This window comes from Magallana gigas, chromosome 8 (genome assembly GCF_963853765.1).
Source record: "Magallana gigas chromosome 8, xbMagGiga1.1, whole genome shotgun sequence".
In the NCBI taxonomy this organism is placed as follows: Eukaryota; Metazoa; Mollusca; class Bivalvia; order Ostreida; family Ostreidae; genus Magallana; species Magallana gigas.
The window spans coordinates 1,787,650-1,809,828 of NC_088860.1; the positions used below are offsets into that span (position 1 = coordinate 1,787,650).

Consider the following 22,179-nt stretch of genomic DNA (forward strand, 5'->3'; position numbering starts at 1 on the left):
CTTGGTAAAAATGTTTAAAGGTTCATCGTTATTAAAAAAAAAAAACATAGTGTCAGTAATAAGCTGCAACGTGGTTTAACATGTAGTAGTTATGTAACATGTATCACAATAAACATTTTTCTTTCTTAAACTACCAAAAGTGAGTTCATTTCTCAGCATAATGGTGATCTAGACCTATTCTTAATTGGTAACATGTAATTCTCAAACATTAATTTATATTTGTCACTTGGTATTTATACATATTTATACACTTGGTATTTATACATATCTTGCAATTGCGATTAAAAACGACCTGTGTTTTTTCAATTCGAATTTTTCTTAGGGTTTCAATTTATAGTACCTGTAAATACCTTTGTGGTATAGATGCGTGATGATCCCGTCATCAGGTGGATCATTCTTCTTCGGTTGTTTCGGCGCTGTCCATGACAACCCCCAGAAATGCTTCCAGCCCAGGACCATCCAGCTATCCGCTTGTGTACCGATCTTACATTCACAATTGTCCCTCACTGTTTTCCCCACTGTCCCTCTCTTCTTCTCCACAACTATAGCGATGCTATTTGTGCCTCTCTGCTTAGTCGCTTTATGAGCTGCTTTTCTCTAACCGAATAACTCCAATGACTTTCGGGAATCGACACAAGGATTGTCGAACAAAGCCCCGACACGCAAACCCCCAATTTCGAAACACCATACTCCCTGTCCTCTTTCCTGACAATCTGCTACAAGTTCCTGATATTTTCCCATTTTCCACTTATATGCGTCTTCAATTCTCTCCTCCCAAGGAACTGTCAGCTCCATTATACTCTACTTGGCCGAGACCAGATCACAACGTCAAGTCGCTTGTTAATTGATGCTACCTCTGTTGGGAATTGCATTCTGGTCATCAGGTCAGCTCGCATTTGCCAGTCTCCCGCCATGCCAAAAAGTCTTCTACCCTCCCAGTGTAGCCAATCTTCTCCCTCTCTCCTGCTATAACCAAGTTGATGAACCTGAGCCGCTTGTCCTTTGATGAAGCTGCAGGTCTCTAGCTCCCGGTCTAAAAAAAATTCGGATGGACGACCTGGGAGCTACAGTGCCTCCCATAGTAAAAAAAAAACTGCAATAACGACGCACAAAAAATTGTGCTAGTTTTGGACTGATTAATCTCATTTCTATTTCATCATAGTATCTTATTAAGCCTTGGGAAAAGGGATAATAATTGGCGTTTCATGTACAATTTTTTCATACTTCTTATATTATAAACTTTTCTTACAGTTATTCATTTCTCTTAAATGCGTTTAAATAATTCGTTTAATGAACAACAAAGTACATGTAGATAAATAATGTGTTTGTTAAAATCTTGGATAAATAATGTGAATGTTAAAATGGTGTGTATTTTAAAACTGAATTTCCTATTCAATCTGGCAAAATTGTGATGTTCAGAGTGTCGCCCAAAATTTCTGTTGATGAAAAATGACAAAAACAAAATGTCAACCGTCTCTAAAATCCATATTGCGAAATACAAATTCAAAGTTTCAGAAATACGAATGACCAACTTAGGACGGAGAATTGCGTAACATTATGTATACTGTATAGGTATACAGAATTTGGGTGACTGTCATCGGGATTAGTGACCTGCAGCAATTAGTGCGCCTTGGGGTCTTAAAAACAGCGACATTTTCTACAAACTAGAATAATTTAATCACAAACAAATGAAATTTTGTATTTATTTAAATTAAAAATGTGTATTTGCGTATTTATAGAACAATGTTTAGAAAATACATTTAAAAAATACCCTATATATTTTATATTTTAAAAACGGACACTTTTAGAATACAATTAACAAACGGACAATAACCTGGGTTATTCAGGAAGGAAGAAAGTGATTGAAACGGCTACAGTAGATATATATTCCGGTATACCTGTAGTATTTTTGTAAAATGGTAAAAATGTGGGTTTTTTTATTGAAATTAAATTATAATCATTTTTGGAATGCAATGTGTGGGTGGGCGGGCGGGCGTGCGTGCGTGCGTGCGTGCATGCGAGTACTTAAACTGTCTTTACACAATATGTGATACATTATCAATTCTTCTCATTCTTCTAACCATGAGAGGGAGAGATCTTTAACCCATAAGTTTAAACGACAAAAACAAATGACACAAGCGTAACTGGGGTGTAGACACCTATTTCCGATTGATATGTGTTGACTATTAGAACTGCCCAAAGCAACCTCTCCCCCCCCCCGTTTAATGTTTGAATTAATGGATATAACATAATCACTGTTCACTGATAGATTGAACAAAGTTGACTTAAAGGCAGCAAAAAGACGGCGCAGGTATAACTTAAAAAGGGCGTAAATATCACTTAAAGATACTTAAAAGTGGCTTAAGAGTGGTTTTAAAAAGACTGGACATTAAGGAACTATACGCTCAAGCTTAAAGGTAACTTAAAGGTGGCGTAAAGATTGTATATTCTTTAGGCTCCTTTAAGTCGTACGTCACTTCTGGTTCTCACTCGAAGCATTGGAGCATTAGATAATTTTTGATTTAGATTTTTTTTTTACATTTTACTCAATTTGATGAACTGTAACGTACCGTGGGTAAATGTTCTAAAATGTCCACTTTCAATTTCTTAAATCACTTCCGTTTGTTGGTTTCCGGTGCCGAGAAAACCTTTTCTCAACGATATATTATAACAAAAAATGTGAATATCCAATCTTTGAGGAAAGACAAAACAATGTATGAATATATGTTTACTATGTTTTGTATGATCCGACATAACTTCCGGTCGTCACAGAAAGTACTAAAAAATTGAAATTTTGTCTTTTTGTTTTGTTTATTTCTTCGGAATTCCTTTACAGTTTATATTATATCCATTTTCTGTTTACAAGAGAAATGGACTTTGTGTACAGATTAATACACGAGGAACGGAAGACCTTTTTGTTGCTATAAAAACAAGAGTCTAGTTATTAGTGTGATTTTTTTTCCCTTTTTTGTCTCGTGAATATCAGAGAGTTGTCTTGATAGATATTCCTATAATTTTAAGTTTTGATTGAAAATCAAAAAAATCTAGAGGTTTTTAATTAAAGTTGTTCTAAATTCACTTCCGTTCTTCTGTTTCCTGTCCCGCGACGAAAAGCTTGTCATCCGAGATCTTAAAAATGGTAAAGACTTGAACATCTAAACTTTGTGGGATGATAGACCTGTGTATGTAGATGTGTTTAAGCTATTTTGTTTTGATCGTCGTAACTTCCGGTCGTCACCGGAAGCACTTCAAAAATAATTATTTTTACGCATTAAATTCCTTTTCCATAGAATAAACATATAAGTATAAATCTATACACAGGTTATCTATGCAATGTTATATCAGCAAAAAAGTTCTACTTCCGGTGAGATATCTCAATTATCTCAGGTACCTTTTTTAAAACACATTTTGTACCCAGGAGATCTCAGAAACTATAAGTGATCAAAACACGAAACTTTCACTGATGATAGACATTCGATTGAAGATGCGTTTAACCGGTTTTATGTTATCTTCCGTCACTTCCGGTCCACACAGGAAGAGTTCAAACAAATCGAGCTGTTTATCAGTTTAACTTTTTTCCTTTGATATTTGTCGTTTAAACTACAAATCAATATAATTACAAAAAAATATGTACTGCTTTTTGTTCCTATTTGTTTTATTGTAGTTAATCAGCTTATTGCAAATTATAGAACTATTTATCAGATGTATTCTGATTAAACAGCAATAATAATTACGGGCTGCCGGAAGGCGGTCCGTTATTTGATATACATTTGAATATTGTTACTGCGTTTCTGCGGGATAGTTTTTTTTAAATAGAATTAATATTATGCTTTTTTTATGAATTAAAAGTAAAATTGCATGTAGAAATATGTTTTATGCCTTTTTAAAAAATATCACATATTTTTTGTTTTACTCGTAAATAAAAAAAATGGTCATACTAAGTAGACTATCGACGTGTTTGGCGCGTTTTTATCGAGACTATAATCTATTCGGAAAATTTCGGAGTTCTTCATTCTTTTCAAAATAATGCATCTGGATCGGTATGCGGGACATACTAAAGACCTGAAATACTAAAGACCTTAAAGCTGCTTGGTCCGATTTTATATCAAATTTTATGCACGGGACATACTAAAGACCTGAAATACTAAAGACCTCAAAGCTGCTTGGTCCGATTTTATATCAAATTTTATGCACGCTTTTAAACGATGGTTATGCTAAGTATATGTATAATAATAGACATTGCAGTAGTTTTCCCAGTCCATTAAGCCAAATTTCAATGAAGAGAAATGCGTACAAAATTTGCTAACAATACAAACGACATAAAAGGGTAACGCGTTATTTCGCCTCATGTTAAAGTTCACCCCTGACGACGAGAAGGGTATGGTTATATTACTTCTTTGACATCGCTTTAAATAAAGGTAGAAATTATCAGACAAATTACAAATAAACATGTGTACGTTTTGTTCGCTATTATTTCTGAAGTTTGCTTTCTTTACAATCGATACATAGCATGCGGGTTGAATAACCCCAATTATTCGGGGGACGAAACCAAACGGTTTCCTTTTCTAAACATTCCCGTGATGCAATTTGGTTTGTTTTTTCGTTTGCCCAAAAAGAAATTATTTTTATTTACTTTGAATATTTCTAACTTTGAAAGGAGTCTGATTCTGCTGGTGTAAATAGGAGAAAGTCGTTAACTTTCTAGGATAAATGGTTTGTATAGAAAAAAATTTGATACTGTAATAACAAAAAAAAACCAGACCAAGCAGCTTTAATGTCATTAAATTTTATATGACTGATATATTTGAATTTTTATGTGCCGTGTCAAATAAAATGAATTTGTGTGTGTATTTATTATGTTTACATGTAAAATGTGGTAGAAAATATCATGAAATGACATCCATATCAATTTTTTACGCAAAAATATGACAGAAATGAAATTTTGAATTGACTGGAAAATTTGAACTAATCCATTTTTATTTTATCATGCGGTCCCTTGAAATCATATAAACAAATGCATTAAGTTTTCATTCAATACAATGCAACAAAAAAAACCCAAAATGGTTTGAAATACATAATCTCAGAGAGAAAAATGATAAGTTGAACTTTGTATTAAAGTAATATACAAATCAATGTGTTCTCCATTACTTCATACTATGGCAATGATCATACAATTACCGTTAGAAATGCTTACACTAACGAACTCGATTCTTTATGATAATAGTAAAATGTTAAACTTCAAAACAAGTCGCTGAAAGTATATTAAAATTACAACCAGTACAACAAACTTTTATTTTCTTCTTTGTGGTGTGTTTTTATGTAAACAACCAATAATTCATACAACAATCATATTTTTTGCGGCCCATTTGACGCTTGCGTCAATATGATTTCTTGTTCTTATTTATGGAACGAAAAGAAAGTTTATGTTCAACTTTGGACCTGAATTTAGTATATTGTGCAACTTTTCCAATAAGGATTCAGTTTCGAAAGAAGCTGCTTTTGATGTAAATATGATGATATGATAACACGATTTGTACTTTTTCTAGTAAAATAAGATGATTTTGTAATATTTGAGATTTGACAAAATTTATAATATGTTATCACAGACAAACAATGTTCAAATCCTACTGCCATTTACACAATTCATTTGATTCAATTATGAGAATGGCATCTAAGATAATTGGTTAGTCTTCTTAATCTAAAGTATACACATGACATTTTATTCATTAAATAAATTCATTGTAGCCCGGTTTTGACTTTGATAAAGATATCCAATCTTAGTGTAAGGGAAAGTGAGACTGTAGGGATACGAGGTTTATAGTTTTTGAAGTAAAGATACTGATAATTGTTTTTTTCTCAAAGTCCTTAAAATCAACATCATATCCATTTCTGTATCATATTGAAATATGATAAAATTATTTATATTCTAAAACAGTCTGAAACTTAAACAATGTACATCACCCATTGCCATTTTCACAATTTATTTGATTCAATCGTGAAATCGTTACCAAAACAAGTCGCTATTCTTCGTAATCAAGTGTACATATATAAGTATTTTTTACGTAGTCAGGTTTTGAAATTGATGAAGATGTTGCATCGTATTCAAGCTTAAGAGGAAGTTTAATTGCAAGGATACGGAATAAATTGGTAAGAAAATTTTTTTTAATAATTATTTAGGATTTCCATTTGTGTTAATAAATATAAATCAGACAACATTACAATTGTTTTTTATTTTACTTCAAAGAATCTGTTTCAAAAGAAATCAAAGAAATTACAGGCTTATGATTTCGATGTAAGTATAAAATACGTTTTTGTGTTTAAAACATTATCAGTTAATATTATCGGTTTAGTTTATTTGTATTACTTATTTCCAATTTGATTTATTAGTCAGACATTCAACTGCACAAAAGTTTGGGAAAAGAAGATTCTACTTCTAGAAAACATATTCCAGAGGTATGTTCATATTACATGTATGTCATTATGTGAAATAGGGAAACAAACGACAATCGAGGCAATCATTAAAAATTGTTTGTTTGGAATCGCCGCCTGGGGATTTCCGGACCTAATTGAAAATTGGTTGAAAAAAAGATGAAAAGTTCCAAATCACATGCCTTTTTCTGTCAGTTTTGTTTTCAATAAAAGAAAGAAACATCCCAAAGAGTTGTTAAAAACACAACCATATAACAAGAATTTGACTTTCATCACTGACACCAGGTGTTTTGTAGGATTTATCTTTGGAATTTTGATCTCTATCTAGAAATACAACGAAGATGATATTTGTTGATATATGTTATTGAATTTTATGAGATTAAAGTCAATCTTTATAAAAGTAATTATTTTGACGATAGAACTTATATGTTAACATTGTTTGACCAAAAAAAAAATAAAAATAAGTATTTTTTGCAAATACAAATTTAACCAGCCGGGGTATTTCACTAAGGCATGAGACAATTCCAAACAAAAAAGTATTTTAATTTGGCCCGACTGATAAACAATCTTTTCTAAATTGAAAGATAACTTCAAAAAGGAATTTTAGCATAATTGCGAATTTGTTATCAATATCTTAAAAAAAACTATCATTCTGTTCAATACAATTAGAAGCATTATATCCATTTGCATTGTTAGCAACACCTGTTTAATATGTATTTTCATTAATTTGAAGACTGGTTCTTACAAAAAAAAGGAACTGCAAAGGAAGAAAAAGAAGATTAGTGTAGGTGTCATTTTTATTAATCTGTATTTTTTACATATAAAATTCAATTTTAAAGGTTTAATGCATAGCACACAGTCTGTACATTATTGTGAGATAAGTTATTTCTTATTTCAACAGGAAGCTGAATTTATGGAAGAGGAGAGAAAGGATAACGTGTTTCTAGGTAGCATGCAAAAAACATGAAATTTAGAAGATGCTTGGTTATGGATCATGCAAGTTTACGTTTTGTCTGTATATTTGTAGTATACTATCAAATTTATTCTTTCAAGGTTTGTCTGATGTAAACTACCTACCGCGCTACAAATACCACAGATCTTTACTTCATAGGTTTAATGAAGGTTTACCACCTAATCCAGTATTCCAGAACTCTGTTTTTGGAGACTGTTCTATCATCATCGGAGGAGAATTTAATGAAGAAAGTAAAATGAAAGTGTTTGGAGATGCACTGCTTGAAACATTCCGAGTTACTCATTCCCCAAAAGGTTAATAATAAATAAATAAATAAATCTGCATTGATGCATTTTATAAACATTTTTATTAACTCTATTGATTAATAAATATTTAAAATTTCTTTAATTTCTAATTGCTTTTTTAAGAATGTTAAATAAATGAAATGAATTTTATCCGACACAAATATTTTCTTAATCTCAAAGACGCAAAATTTTATACAGATGTTCTGATGGTTTATTTTTTCACTGGTGACGTAGAACGAATACATCAAGAAATAAAGAAGGTAACTATCCTTCTTTTTCATTTTCAAATTTTTCAAATGGAAAGACAAAGTGCTTTTTATCACATTTTGTCGTCTGACTGTGTATGAACCTTTGACCAGTTAGACGTTGAGGACAATTTTAAGCTTCAAAACCAGTTCCAAGTAAACTTTGTAAAAAAGATTCTTAAGTGAAGTTTTGATAAAAGGACAATTATGGCTTAATCCAATGTAGAGATTACAAAGTAATATTGAAATTAGAATCTTTGGTTTTTAAACCATTATTAAAAACCCGATGGCCAAGATATTTATATAAGGTTATACAATTTGTAATCATTAGCTGCTAAACAATATGGTGGTTTTACTTTGTTCTTTTAAAACAAACTCAAATTTTTTTTGTAAATTCATATAAATAGCCAAAACGTAACACATTTAACTTTGTGTCGTTCATTTTGAAAAAAAATATATCAAAGGTATCGGTATTACAAATACGGACTTAAACAATAACTTTCATCAAAAGACGCGGCGAAATAGATAAGACAAGAAAATTTAGCATTTGCTGGTACATCGGCAATTAGTATTACAATTGTTTACGACAACAAAAACATGAGTAAGATAACATTTATACTTTTTAATATTTCATAACACGAATGTGATCAATTAGAATTTTTATTATAGTATTTTTGTACGAAAGGGAGCATTTCTTCGTTTAGATTTCTCTTGATATATGTTCTGGTAACTAAGTGGTCTAGATTGTTGTGGCCAGCCATGTTAAGGCTTCATTAATCTCGTTTTTTAGTAAGAGCTTAATATACAAATATAGTATTAACCCTTATTATATACAAATCATAGTTGAACTAAAATATTCGTATCTTAAATAAATTGTAAGGTGAATGTGATGGTCAAGTTGACCAACCAGTCTCCTTAAAGCAATATGAGCAGCAATTTTCATGCTGATTTTTTTTTTTACGAAAATGTTATTTTCTGCAAAAATTACCCACTAAAAAAACCCATTAAGAAGCCTTAATTGAATTGAATTGAATTAATGTCATACTGTACAAAAATTGATTTGCTATATATTCCTTAGAAGAGAAATCTTTCTTCTGACAAAAAGTAATGATCTTATTTAGCATACAAGTTTACGTTACATGCAGACTTATCATTCTAACAGGTTTTTGAACCAAAATAAAATTCTAAAAAATACAGCTCATATTGCTTTAAGCAATAAATCCACATGCTACATTTACTATCCAATGCCATTTCAAAACCGTTGAATATTATTCATTTAACATGTTTACTTGTAGCTTAGACCACACTTTATGTTAAAATCTGGAATCATTTTGTTTGTGACAAAACTCGACAATTTCAATAATGAGCCACTTAGAACGAAACTTATCAAAGAAGTGGACAAACATTGTATTGAAGAAGTTGAATTTGTCATTGAGACTCGTTCAGAAATGATCAGCAAACTAACCTGCATTCTTGAAAAAAGGTTATCAAAGTATCTCAAACAAATTCAAGAAAAACTAATTAAATACTCACCTCCTACGGAAAACACTGGATCAGGTCTCTGTGAAGTGAATGCAATTCTTAGGCGACTAAAACAGGCAGAACGATACCCTGAAAATTTGACCGAGAACGACGAAGATAATGAATCGGATCACCTTGAAATCAACAGAATACTAAACAGGTCTGCTGTAAAGCATAATTTATATTTTATAGGCGTACGCGAGTTAATTGCTCATCTTTGTAACAGTACCAAATTGTAAGACATACAACATTATTTACCAAAGCTATAGGTATGTAGCTTACGGTCTGAAAAAAGGAATGGACGACCTGGGAGCTACAGTTACGTACGGGTTAAACAGTTGCAATTTATGGCGAACAAAATGCGCTAGTTCTAGACTGATAAACCTTACTTTCTTAAATGTGGGAAAACATACTACCATTTAATTCTTCAGGATATTAACTTCTGATGTCGTCACTTTACTCGCCTTAGACCTTCTCTTTAAAACGCTGACCGACCTCTCTGAAAAAGAAATACGTTAAATTCACCTTGAAAATATAATCCAGAGTCTCCACGATATCAGTAGTACACAGTACATTTCCTTTTTAAATTCAAATATTTGTATTGAATGTGTTCGAAAGTAAAATGAATAGACACAAAGCTAGCGCAATATTTTAGCCGTCGTACTGTTTAACACGCACGCAACTGTAACTCTCGGGTCGTTCATCCGAATTTTGATTTCTTTTTTTCAGACCCGGAGCTACAGATTGCAGCTTAAAATAATTTCAAAGATGTATGACTAGATCAGTCTTTGTATCTTTTCTGATAGATTTATTTCATTGATATTGTATGGCTACTGTTACTTTTTTCAAGAAAATAAGAATGTAATTTTGACAGACATTTATTTCTAAACAATGTCAGTTTAAGTTCTTTAATTATAATTTATTGTATGTGTCGTGAAATGATATTTTTTTTCATTGAAGGTTTAGTGAAAGTCTTCTCTACTACGAAATTAATGGCAATATACTAAACGTTGTAGCAAATGATAAGGGTGTTAAAGAGTGGCTTGAAGCTGGCCTCTTAGAGGCAGGTTTTGAAAACCTACATTTAGTTATCAATGTTCAAGACCACCTTTCGGTATCAGAGCTAAGTAAAACAGGAGAACCTTTACACGGAGCCAAATTTGTATATGTAAATGAAGGCGTAGCCGCTTTTCACGCAAATAAATGCTACGCAACAACGGGAAGTCTTATGTTCACAAGCAATAACAATCGCATGGTCGCAGTGACATGCCGACATGCATTGAAACATGTAGACACTTGCTATACTTTGATAGACAACGAAGTAGTGGAGCTTGGGAAAGAAATGCCGCAACCAAACAATAATATGGAGAAACTACATGATGACATTACAGTTGTTTTAATCAACGAAGTGACTCGCTCTATTATTTATGAAAAATGTGAAAAACTTCTCATTGATGATTTTGGACATCCATCTCCAGCCAAAGTTTCTCTCCAAGATCTCAAAGTGGGCGATATTGTTCACAAAAGAGGAGCAACAACTGGGCTTACAACCGGTACTGTCAAAAAAGTTGAAACTACAATACATGATAAGAAATTTGTTTCACCAAGTACCGTAATTTATATTGCTGGATGGAATTACAAACCATTTGCAGAAAAAGGCGATTCGGGATCACTAGTATTTCGACATTCACTGTCACCAGAAAAAGATTCGTTAAATGTCGTTGCTATGGTGCAGGCTAAAACAACAATACCATATGTGGGTGAACGAATAATTTGTTTTCCGATGAACAAAGGTTGCGAGACTTTGATACAAAATATACCCGATTTGCAAGATCTGCAATTTTACGACAGGTGACATTTGAATTGTATTGTCGTTTTGAATAGTAGAGTGATAAAATATTTTTTGAAAAATATCCTAAATTCTCTAAGGTACATGTAGACATCCTTGATGTCAAATAGTTGTGTGCTTGCCACAACAGACATTTATTACACCATTCCATTTCTGGTTGAAGAAATGATTCAGCGTTTTATCTAAAGTTTAAAGGGATTAGCTCATTGTTCTGTTTTGTTTTTGTTTTTGTGTGTGGTTTTTTTTTGTTTTTTTTTGTCGTGGTTGCTGCATCTCTTTTGCTTTATTATAATATTTGTTATGCAACAAGAAATATCATTTTAAAATTTATGATCAAACATTTGTTTTAGACCTGAATTTTCAAAACGATATAAATATCTGTACAAGACAAATCAACTCATAAGTTATTATTTTTCCTGATTTAAATTGAATAAAATTGGAAAATAAAAAAATAAAGATGTGTTTGAAACAACCTAGAAAAAACATAGTCAAAGAACTATACATGATATAGGTAAAATTTGGCACCCATAATTCGCCATTTTTTAAAGGGTTGCATGTGCATGAAATTGTTGTGTTATTTTTAGAAGAGTTGATATAAAATATATTTTTCACCTAATTATTTGATTCATTTGCACCCACTGGCAGTATTATGACGTCAGAAGTTATGCTTTTTTAGAATTCAATCAAAATAGGTCATTTATTGATATTTTTCTTATCTTTTTTCGAATGGGAAATAAAGAGCGACGCTTTGAAAAAGAACGAACTTTATAAAGTTGTTTTCGTTAAGGATGTAAATTCGTGGCGGAGGGCTACCCACGAATACCAAGAAAATTAAGCCACCACGAATATTAATTATTTCTTATTAGGTAAAGAGAGCATGGTTTATATGTGTATCATTAACTCTATCTTAAACATGCGTTAATAACATTTGATTTGCACATATTTGTATTACGTTAATGATATGCATGTACATGTACTTGTCTGTTATTGCCGACTTTCAAAAAATAACTATTCTTATATTTTTTTTTTAGCATTCATTTCGATTTATTAAACATGATCATTGTTTTTTTCACTTCATTCGATAATGTTTTATATATAAATATATCATGTTACACAGCTCAGTAATGTTTACGAAATTACTTTGCATTGTTCATTTACAAAATAGGTTATACATTAAAATGTATTCATAATTGACAAGAGCGTGTTTTTTATTATTGACGTACATTGCATTCTTGATCTATTTATCTACTTATTGTCGATATGATTCATTAGTGCGTTCAAAGGCAGATTATTTGGATATTTGTCAGGCCCATTTAATTATAAGGTTACCTTTGTACACCATTACATTCATCAAGTTGTTTTACGCTGTTATATACGGAAATCTCTTTTAAAAACAAGAACAGAAGACATGAAGACTATGCAAAACTATGAAAATTAAATGTATCCGCGCTAAAGTTTACAAGTATTTATTCATCAGTGTATTATTATTTCATTTATTTATTAAATAAGCTGCTAACGAAAGAGTCTACTGTATTGATATCTGTATTTGTGTTCTTTTATCCTTTTACGTTTAGCCTTCACAGCTGGCTAGCAATAATGCAAAACGGCAAAGCTAAATATAAGTCTACCTAAAGTTTGTTAAGAACAAAGCATCTTCACAACAGGTTCTATGCGATTCCTTAATACAGATACATGTATGTACGTATGTATAAAAATTTCTGTTTAAAAAACCACATCTTTATGTACATTTGTAAACATGTTAGATCAACAATGGCACACTTTTGCTGTGTTGTACTTCAGCTGATGATTGAGACTGGACGTTCGTGGGTAAACCTGTAAGGGCGTATCTAGTAAACTTCATTTATTCCATTTTTATTTTTGCACTTTCTGACAAAAGATTTTTTCTTTAAAATGATGAGTATGCCGTACATACCCTTATCGTAGCAGGGACAACTATTAATATCATTTCAAACGAACCTATTTTAAATGTTTTACAACAGTTCTCTGAATGATGCTCAGTCGACTCAAACGATGCGGACTTGATCATTTCCGGCATATCCAGATTTGTAGTATGTTAGCAGACTCGTGGGTGTCTTGCTGTTCGGTTGCAAGTAGATGTACATTAATATTATAACTGGACAAGGCTAATAGACTATGCCAAGTTTTAAGTTTAATATGAATTAGTTTAAATTGATATTTTTATTTAGAAATACAGTCTTATCTGTTTGAAACTTTCGTCCTGTAGGCTCCGTAAGTCTCGGCACGTGACTTACATGAAACCGGGCAGTCCAAGTTATGGCATTGTCCATATCGTACTGGGCAACGCATGTTGACGGTCACAGAAAGTTAACTAGAGTGAGGCAGCAGTAGAGAGTGAGCGAGCGTCGAAATTTGTGTTTGATAAAGAATGTCGAGTAATCCATACATTGGTGCAAGCCTCATTGAGAGATACATCTTAAAAAGTTCAAGTGAGTTCACTACACATAAACACACCTCGATCATGTCATTTTGTAGTTCAGATGTTTGGTTAGTTCTCAAACTGTTATCAGTGTAATTAACGGATCTTAGCAGATACATAAGATACAGCACTATTATTTACGGTAGTACCACCAGAGAGCAATTGCAACATTTCGGGCATTCCGGCAGGCTCGGAAAAACACCTCGAATGTATTACCCAGGCGTCCAAGACAACCCCTCTTTTTATAAAATTTGATATAAACACAACACATTTTACGATCTGTTGAGATTTAAGCTAGACTTCAATAAAGTAAATGATATACCCTAAAATATAGCACAGAAGCGACTTATAAGGTTGTCTAGCCGATTTATTTTAATGGGAAGCGACTGCACTTAGTATAAAATTCTAACATCCGGTAATGCTAATACATTCGAGGTGTTTTTCCGAGCCTACTGGAAAAGGCCCAAAAAGTTGCAACTGACCAAGAGAACAGTGACAATGCGTGAACTGTATCCATCAAATCAGGAACTACAGGTACCTGCATTATTATTTATATTGTTAATAATATGTATTGGTCAAAGCTACTTGAGTTTGATTTATGTACATTGCAAGTTACTATTATAAATAACAACAAAATATCCATGTCTGTTTGCATCATAATAACCGATTGAACAAACATAAAATTGCTTTAAGTTTGCATATTTTCCCCCATAATACAGAACACTCAAAAGAGTTGTAGCAGATGAGGACAGATTATTCTACGAAAACTACTTGGACAGTTAAGGATTCACAGGTTGTTTCTATCTTTCTGAAATGTAAATCCTGGTTGATCCTGAGCTTCCTTGTTGATGTTTTTTTTCTATTGTGTTTGATTAACCCTGTTGTTTGTCTACATTAATAATTTGAAACATTAATGTAAGATGCAGAATCAAGAACTTATTTTTGAAGGGCCAGAAAAATGTTAAAGCTTTTTACAGATGACAGAAAGATGCCTTTTAATCAGTAAAGGCTCGTTTGAGCCTTCGGATCAGACTAGCTAAAATATTTACAAGAGAAGGGGGCCGGGGTTCCACTGCTTTGAAAATAAAAAAAAAATCCATCTCTTAATGTATCATTGCATATACTATAAAATCATTAATTTTGTGGGGTCAATTTAGTTACCTGGGGGAAAATGTAATGGTAAAAGAGGCTTAATCTGAAGATTTCCTGATAAAGACAGTGCAGAATTTTCAAAGCTGATGTTTTAGTAATGACATGATTTCATGAATTACTTCATGCCAGGAATCAAATGAACCCTCATTAAGATAAGGTGATTTCAAAGAAGTTCATTTATAGAGTTCATCAGTTTTTTTGTCATTATTTATAAACGCAGTTTTATTGATTATTCCAGTTTCTAAATTTCAAGATGACTTGTTTTTTCCAATAGATCTATACTACTATATTAGAATAATAGACTCAAATTTTTGGGCTTTAATACCGATAAATCGGAAGACTACTGCCGTTTGTTCTAAATATTTTTAACATCATTGGTACTTGAAGATTACCAATTTGTTTTTAATTTTTCTCAATTAAGCTTAGCTAAATAATAATCAACAAAAATTCCTCAAAAGATCCCGGAATTTGTCTGGATTTTTCGGATTTTACAATCTTGCGCGTGCGCAATACATTCACGCTAACGGGATCTTTAGTTTATGTTTCCACAATACTATATTTCCATGAATAAACTCAGAAACAAAACACATATACGTATATATTTTCATTGGAATTTGCTTTGTATTCTGTTCATATATATATTTATGATTTCTTATGAGAGAAATTATAAAATTACAATTATAGGTATCAACTAAGTACTTACTTTTGTATCGCGATGGCAAAAAAAATATTCATTCCCTGTAAAAAAAAAATTCACATTGTATTTCTTAGGAGAGTGAAAATAGAATGTTTTATCGTTAAAATGGTAAATGTCCTACGCACCTGGTTTTACGATAGAATGCGTTCCGTGTATTGTCTCTGTAGCAAAGAAAATGCGTGTACGTTGGTGAAAAGGTGTAAAATTCTTCCATTATATGGATTAAAAGTTTAGATGAAAGGTATTTACAGTCTCAAAAAGGTTTATTATGATTAATTTGACTGTTATTTTCAATGAAACTTCAATTTTCTGTTACATTACCGGTATATGGGTGGCATTCTAACTGTGGTGAGGGCCTTTCCCGAGACACATATTATTCTAACTAAGGAAAGTGTAGTGAAATTAATAGCATTATTGTAGGTTTATGGCTTTGTTATGTAGATGTCAACAATACGGTGTGTTGATGTATCTATTTCGTAAATGTCGGATATGCAATGTCAACCGTGCACGCAAGGGGTCATAGTCTAGTTAATATATGAATATATTCATTGTTACATTTTAATCATCCATTGCTTAAATTGTGAGCAAGATTTACAATGTGGAATTAATACCGGGTATATACTGTGCATATGGAACTAAAGTGCAATGCTGCATGATTTGAAATTTTATTCTTCTTAAATTCTTATTACATTTGTACATTATAAAATACATCTTTAAATGAAGTGATATTTTTAAAGCTCTGCAATGGATTCTAAGTAAGAAACCCGAGGTTTAGACACTACCAGTACCTGTGGTAGAGAACCTACTCGTGTGTCAGGAGTATCTTCAAGCAGAGGAGACTAACAATACTACTTGAACATGTATAAAGCCAAAGTAAGAGATTGTTCTGGAACGGGTAAAGACAAGGGAGTGTAGGGATATGCTATACATGCAGCTTGTTATATCGTGGCTATTCCTTACAATTATATGATGCAAAAGTACTTAAATGCACCTATCGGTATATTTCAATACATGTCTCCTTTTTCTTGGGGTCGATGGGAAACCGAAACCCAAACTAGAGTTCTGTATACCTCCAATTATATGCGTGCAGCCAAAGGCAAAGCAGTAAGGCATCATGTCGAACTGCCCGGAATTCACAGAACGTACACGGAACTTACAGAGGGCGCGCTTGATTAAGCTTAAATTGATGTACACCAGTATACACCGGTGTAAAATTTTGTATTGTATATCAAGTCCACTTCAATGGTGTAGTGTACAAAGTGTAGGGAAGTTAAGAATGAATATGACGTAAAAGGGTGCAGTTTAAACAAAGAATCTGCTGTTCTGCGACAATTAATAGGCTTTTTGTTATATAAATGCAATAAAAAAAACACATATTTTAAATTTAATGGCTTTTATACAAACGACAACTTTTATGCAACTTCTAATCCATTACATTACTTAAAATCATTTTCCAAGTTTCCATCCAGTGCTACACCCAACAACACTGTCCCTGACTCGGTGTAGGAAAGTGTACACCTGGTGTACACCTAAACACTACACCTTTGCACTTGATTTACAAAAGTGTATACGGTGTACACCTTTTGGTAAAATCAAGCACGCCAAGAGCCTATATGTTATGACACTATTGCTAGGGCGACTTGACAATAAAATCTTCACTACTTTGATGAATGTGTAAATGGTATATATATATATATATATATATATATATATATATATATATATATATATATATATATATATATATATATATATATATATATATATATTCAAGAGCGTTATTTTGAGTTTGAGAAAACCTGAGGTTGAGAAAACCTATGGTTTCAGCTTGTAAAAATTCATATCCGGCAGGTTTAAAAATGGGAAATGTTTCAGATAAGAAATGCTATGACTATGAAGACATCTCGAAAACATGTCATACAATCAAAATTGATTCTATCAGGCAATAAGGTCATTAACGACTTACGTACCTCGGGTATTAAGAAGCTCACTAATATCGGACTGTCACTGGTAAAATTCTTTTTTTTTTTTGCTTTTTTTTATTGAGTTTTTCACTTTCACAACATATATATATATATATATATATATATATATATATATATATATATATATATATATATATATATATATATATATATATATATATATATATATATATATATATATATATATATATATATATATATATATATATATATATATATATATATATATATATATATATATACATACATGACCTATCTTGTACATATATTTATATAATCATCTTGAAAAGCTTCTAAGCATATGATTATTCTATATTCTACAGTTTTTATGTAGTGAAAGTTCCAAAGAGAACTGATTGTTTATCAAATGTTATTAACAGATCAAACTGTCGCAAAATCCAGTCTTCAACAGCAGACCATAATTCTTTTACAATAGTACATTCATAGAATAAATGCCCAATACTCTCTTCATCTCTTTTACAGAGAGTACATACAGGAGACTCTGCATTTTTTATTTTGAAAAGATATTTATTTGTCGGAACAATTCTATGAAGAATTTGGAACTGTAACCAATGTAGTTTTGATTCTTGTGTAGATTTAAAGGGGAGTTCAAAACTTTTGTGCCAGGTTTCTTGTGCATTGTTATGACCCTTTTCTCTCCATTTTGGTATAGATGTACATGTTTCTCTCTTTTTATCTAATAATAAGTTGTACATAAGTTTGCAGCCTTTACGATTATTATTAAACATTAGGATATGATTAGGGATAACAGGTCCATATTCTTTTATTATTTGTAAGTTTAGTATGTTTAAATCTTGTGTATGCAATCTGGTCCTTACAGCACTTCTTAAACTTGCATATTCAATAAAGTTTGTCATTGGATTTATTTGTACCATATATTATCATTTATAACTTGACATTTACTTAATACATTTTGCGCCTGTATTTTTAACCAGCTAATGAACACCTCTTTCCAGAATGAATTTCCCAAAGTTTTACATAAACTGTATGAATAATCTGTGCCATTCCTCCATATTTCTGGGATTTTAATTTTCAGAATGGATTCTAGAAGCTTTACCTATTTTGTATCAGCCCTAATAAGTCTTTTTATCCAAGTAGATTTGAGTGCAGTGATAAAAGTCACTGGTATTGGACTGCTGGATCAAAGGCACCCCTGTGAATGTGTTCGGAATGTTTTTCTTTATCGTTGCTAAGTATGTAATAAATCCAGAGTTGGTCGAATGAAAGTTAACGATACTTCCCCGTGAATTGTTCAGAGAGGAAGTATAAATGTTCGGATAATATACTCAAAATACGTGAATACTGGTCGTTTTCATATCATTACTTACTTTGATTTATGTAAGAACATGAACATCTTTTAATATATATATATATATATATATATATATATATATATATATATATATATATATATATATATATATATATATATATATATATATATATATATATATATATCTTAATCATCACCTAGCGGTTAATTACACCAAACGATAATATTCAAAACAGAGTTATCGTTCGTGTTCAACTTCTCTACACGTGGTTGAAAAAATAAACATTGGGCTGCTTAATAAAATCATAGCCATGCTTTTGGTGGGCAATACCATGATTTTTAAAAAAAGAATGGGTTTTTGTTTTGTATAAAAGTTGAGTATATCGAGACATTTACAAAGAACATTCTGCATACAATAGTATAGTCTGTTTCACTTATGATGCTATTACTAGGTCAGACGCGGACCGAAATTAATTCTTAGGGGGAATCGAATCTAAGCATATTAGTTGATGCAACAGCAGAAAAAACCTGTATTTTTATTTGTCACATTTATTTCTAGAACTCGTTTTATTCACCAATTAATGAACATAAATTTTAAAATCAATAAACGTTTAGATTTTTTATTTGACTAGAACGTGCCTAGATTTTAGGATAAAGACTATTAACACGAGGCATGATTTTTTCTGCGAAACTGAAAGGGTCAAACAAAACCAAGTGCTCTTAATTTAAATGACAATAACATTCGCAGAGGTGGATTGAATGACATCACAACAGTTAGTTAAGGTCAGATAACGTACCTAGGATTCATAATGCGGAATATGTGAGGCAATGATGGTAGGGCTCCACTACGTTGCATATCTCCCTGCCCAGGAACACTGTGGTCGCAATGTTTATTTTTGTCGGACACGTCTCATCTAGACCAGCGTAGTTCACATAGCTAAACAGGAAATGGTCAAATATTCAGTTTCTGCGTTACACCAATTCATGGGTACAGTTGTACACATAAATCCTAGTCATTTGATATTGAGCGACTTGTAAATTGATAAGCATCAGTTTTAGAAGTACTTTGTTTCGTTATTTTATAAATGGGCTTACAAAGTGATTTTTGTTTTAGAAAATATTGATCATGAAAATTAACACCAGTTACGCTTTATTGTAAAAATAAAATTTTTAAATTTGTTTGACCAAATTATTCATATTTTAATAAAACTATACATAAATGTTTACTTAAAAAAATCAATAAGACACTTATCAAAAGATGACTTCTAGTTGGGCGGCTTAAGAATGATATCGATCGCAGCTCTTAAAATGTCCATTTACTGATACTTCGAAACAGTAGTACCATAAATATATGTAACCACTCTTTGAAAATTAAGATAGCTCAAAATAAAAAAAAATAATGAAGCTCAATAGTCGCGTAAAATATTTTATATTTTAGAAACATATTTAAGCATGAACCTACATACTCAGTATTAATACACATGCCCCTTATAGTAATTTCAGAATAAGATCTATCATGCCTTAATTATCTTTTTTCAATGACTAAATTTGGTTTTCAAAAAAGGTAGACAAACAGTTGAAAACAAACATTTAGATATTATGCAATGACAAATTTATAATCACAATACTTCCAGAATTTCTTGTTCTCATAAATTTTAAAAAGGTTTGGCCCTTTAGCATAGTAATTTGAATTAAAAAAATATTTTAGTGCTAAAGAAAAAAAACATCCTTAATAAAATAAAAAGAAAATTAAGTCTTTATTTAGCAATGATGATTGTCTAGCAATTCATAAGTATGCTAGCCTAATATAAGGCAATTTTAATTGATGATAAAGAACAAAACATATACTCTAGTTAAAGATTTTACATCCCAAATACTAGATTGTTAACCAAAGTGTCATTTCAACAATTTTTTTTTCTTATTTTCATGACTGAGAAAAATGGATCAAAAACTTAAATTGTTATGTAGGTACTCAAAAGAGTGTTTCAATATGTTTTATCATTATATTTCTTTTACGTAAGGTCAAGATCTAGTAAATGAAAGGTGTCTACAGGTTTATGAAATTCAAAATATGAATTCTTTTATTGACGCTTCATAACAATATCTGTTTTATAGGGTGTACCGGGGCTTAAGTTTTTGGCAAACACAATGAAAAATTACACTTTAAACAACCATTTTCTATGAAATATGAAGGATAAAAGTAACAAATCTCGAAGTTTTATTTATTTTTGACTATTGAAATATATCAAGATTGCCTACAGTCTCTCAAAAAACGACATTAAACAAGGTCTTGACCTCCTCTTTAAAATAATGTAAAATTGGATATAGGTACCGGGATTACTTTTCCCATGATTAAATACTGAATATAAAAATATTGTCTTATTTTCTACATAATTCCTTTAAAGCCGTTAAATACGGGAAAAGATTCATCAAATCAATTATGACGTCATAATGGTTCTAGCACCAAAACGACACTCTGAATCCTGACCTTAAAGACGTTGTTTACTCGGGGTTTGAGTTCTCAAATTCGGATTGTTATAAAATTCAATGTCTGTATTTCATTTTTAGACTTTAGCAATTTGTATTATTTTCACAATTAAGAAAATTTCAATCATAATGTAAAATTTGTATAGACTTTTCTTAAATTTTCAAAAGATATTGAATGGCCATTATCTCAAAAAGTAGGTCATTGACGTACTTTCTTGAAAAGGAAAAATAGCACTACCATGATAGGTCTTTATCACACACTAGACGGTTTTTCATTATCATCAGTGGATCTTTTTTTTTCATTCTGAGTAAACGTATACCTATAGGATAATATGTATACAAATATGAAATGAAGAAAAACATACATCAGTCTGAATTCTTAAAGGGGCATGGTCAGGATTTTGGTCAAATCTTATTTTTTGATTTCTATTATTAACAATGCTTTGGTAAAGCATTTCTAATAATCAAAAAAAAATTGAGAGCGATTCAAAGAGTTTTAAGCAAGATAAAAAGGTCACAATTCTTTTTCCAGCTTATTTATCTTTCTTTTACTTATTTAAGGCATGGATAAACAGTTCCTAACGTTTAACACATTTGTTTTAAGTTTAAAATTGAAATTTTTACTTCAACGTTCAAAATTGAAATTAAGTCTTTGTTTACATAGTGAAGAATTTCAAGCTCTGCAACTCGCTTATAACTCAACAAATTACACTCTAATTTCGGTTGCCTATTTAAAATGCCTTTCTGAAGCATTGTAAATATTAAAATAGGGGAAATAATTTTTGAACAAAATCGTGACCATGCA

General features: G+C 31.3%; 1 protein-coding gene and 1 long non-coding RNA gene across 2 annotated transcripts; both read left to right on the forward strand.

Annotated features, from left to right (window-relative positions):
* The first annotated feature begins 7,160 nt into the window (after positions 1 to 7,160).
* On the forward strand, positions 7,161 to 7,999 carry LOC105333738 (uncharacterized). The gene is made up of 4 exons (XR_010708334.1): positions 7,161 to 7,213; positions 7,331 to 7,376; positions 7,483 to 7,695; positions 7,885 to 7,999. It is a non-coding gene; the product is annotated as an uncharacterized lncRNA (long non-coding RNA).
* Positions 8,000 to 8,989: 990 nt separating this feature from the next.
* On the forward strand, positions 8,990 to 11,478 carry LOC136270720 (uncharacterized). Its single transcript, XM_066069220.1, has 2 exons — positions 8,990 to 9,612; positions 10,413 to 11,478. Exons 1-2 carry the CDS (start codon positions 9,242 to 9,244, stop codon positions 11,305 to 11,307), a joined length of 1,266 nt encoding a protein of 421 aa, XP_065925292.1. The 5' UTR covers positions 8,990 to 9,241; the 3' UTR covers positions 11,308 to 11,478.
* The last annotated feature ends 10,701 nt before the right edge of the window (positions 11,479 to 22,179 follow it).

Excerpts from the sequence above, each read along its gene's own strand:
- LOC136270720 (XM_066069220.1), top strand. The coding sequence starts at position 9,242 with ATGTTAAAATCTGGAATCATTTTGTTTGTGACAAAACTCGACAATTTC. Across the intron at positions 9,613-10,412 it reads ATCAACAGAATACTAAACAG|GTTTAGTGAAAGTCTTCTCT; the intron begins GTCTGCTGTAAA and ends TTTTCATTGAAG.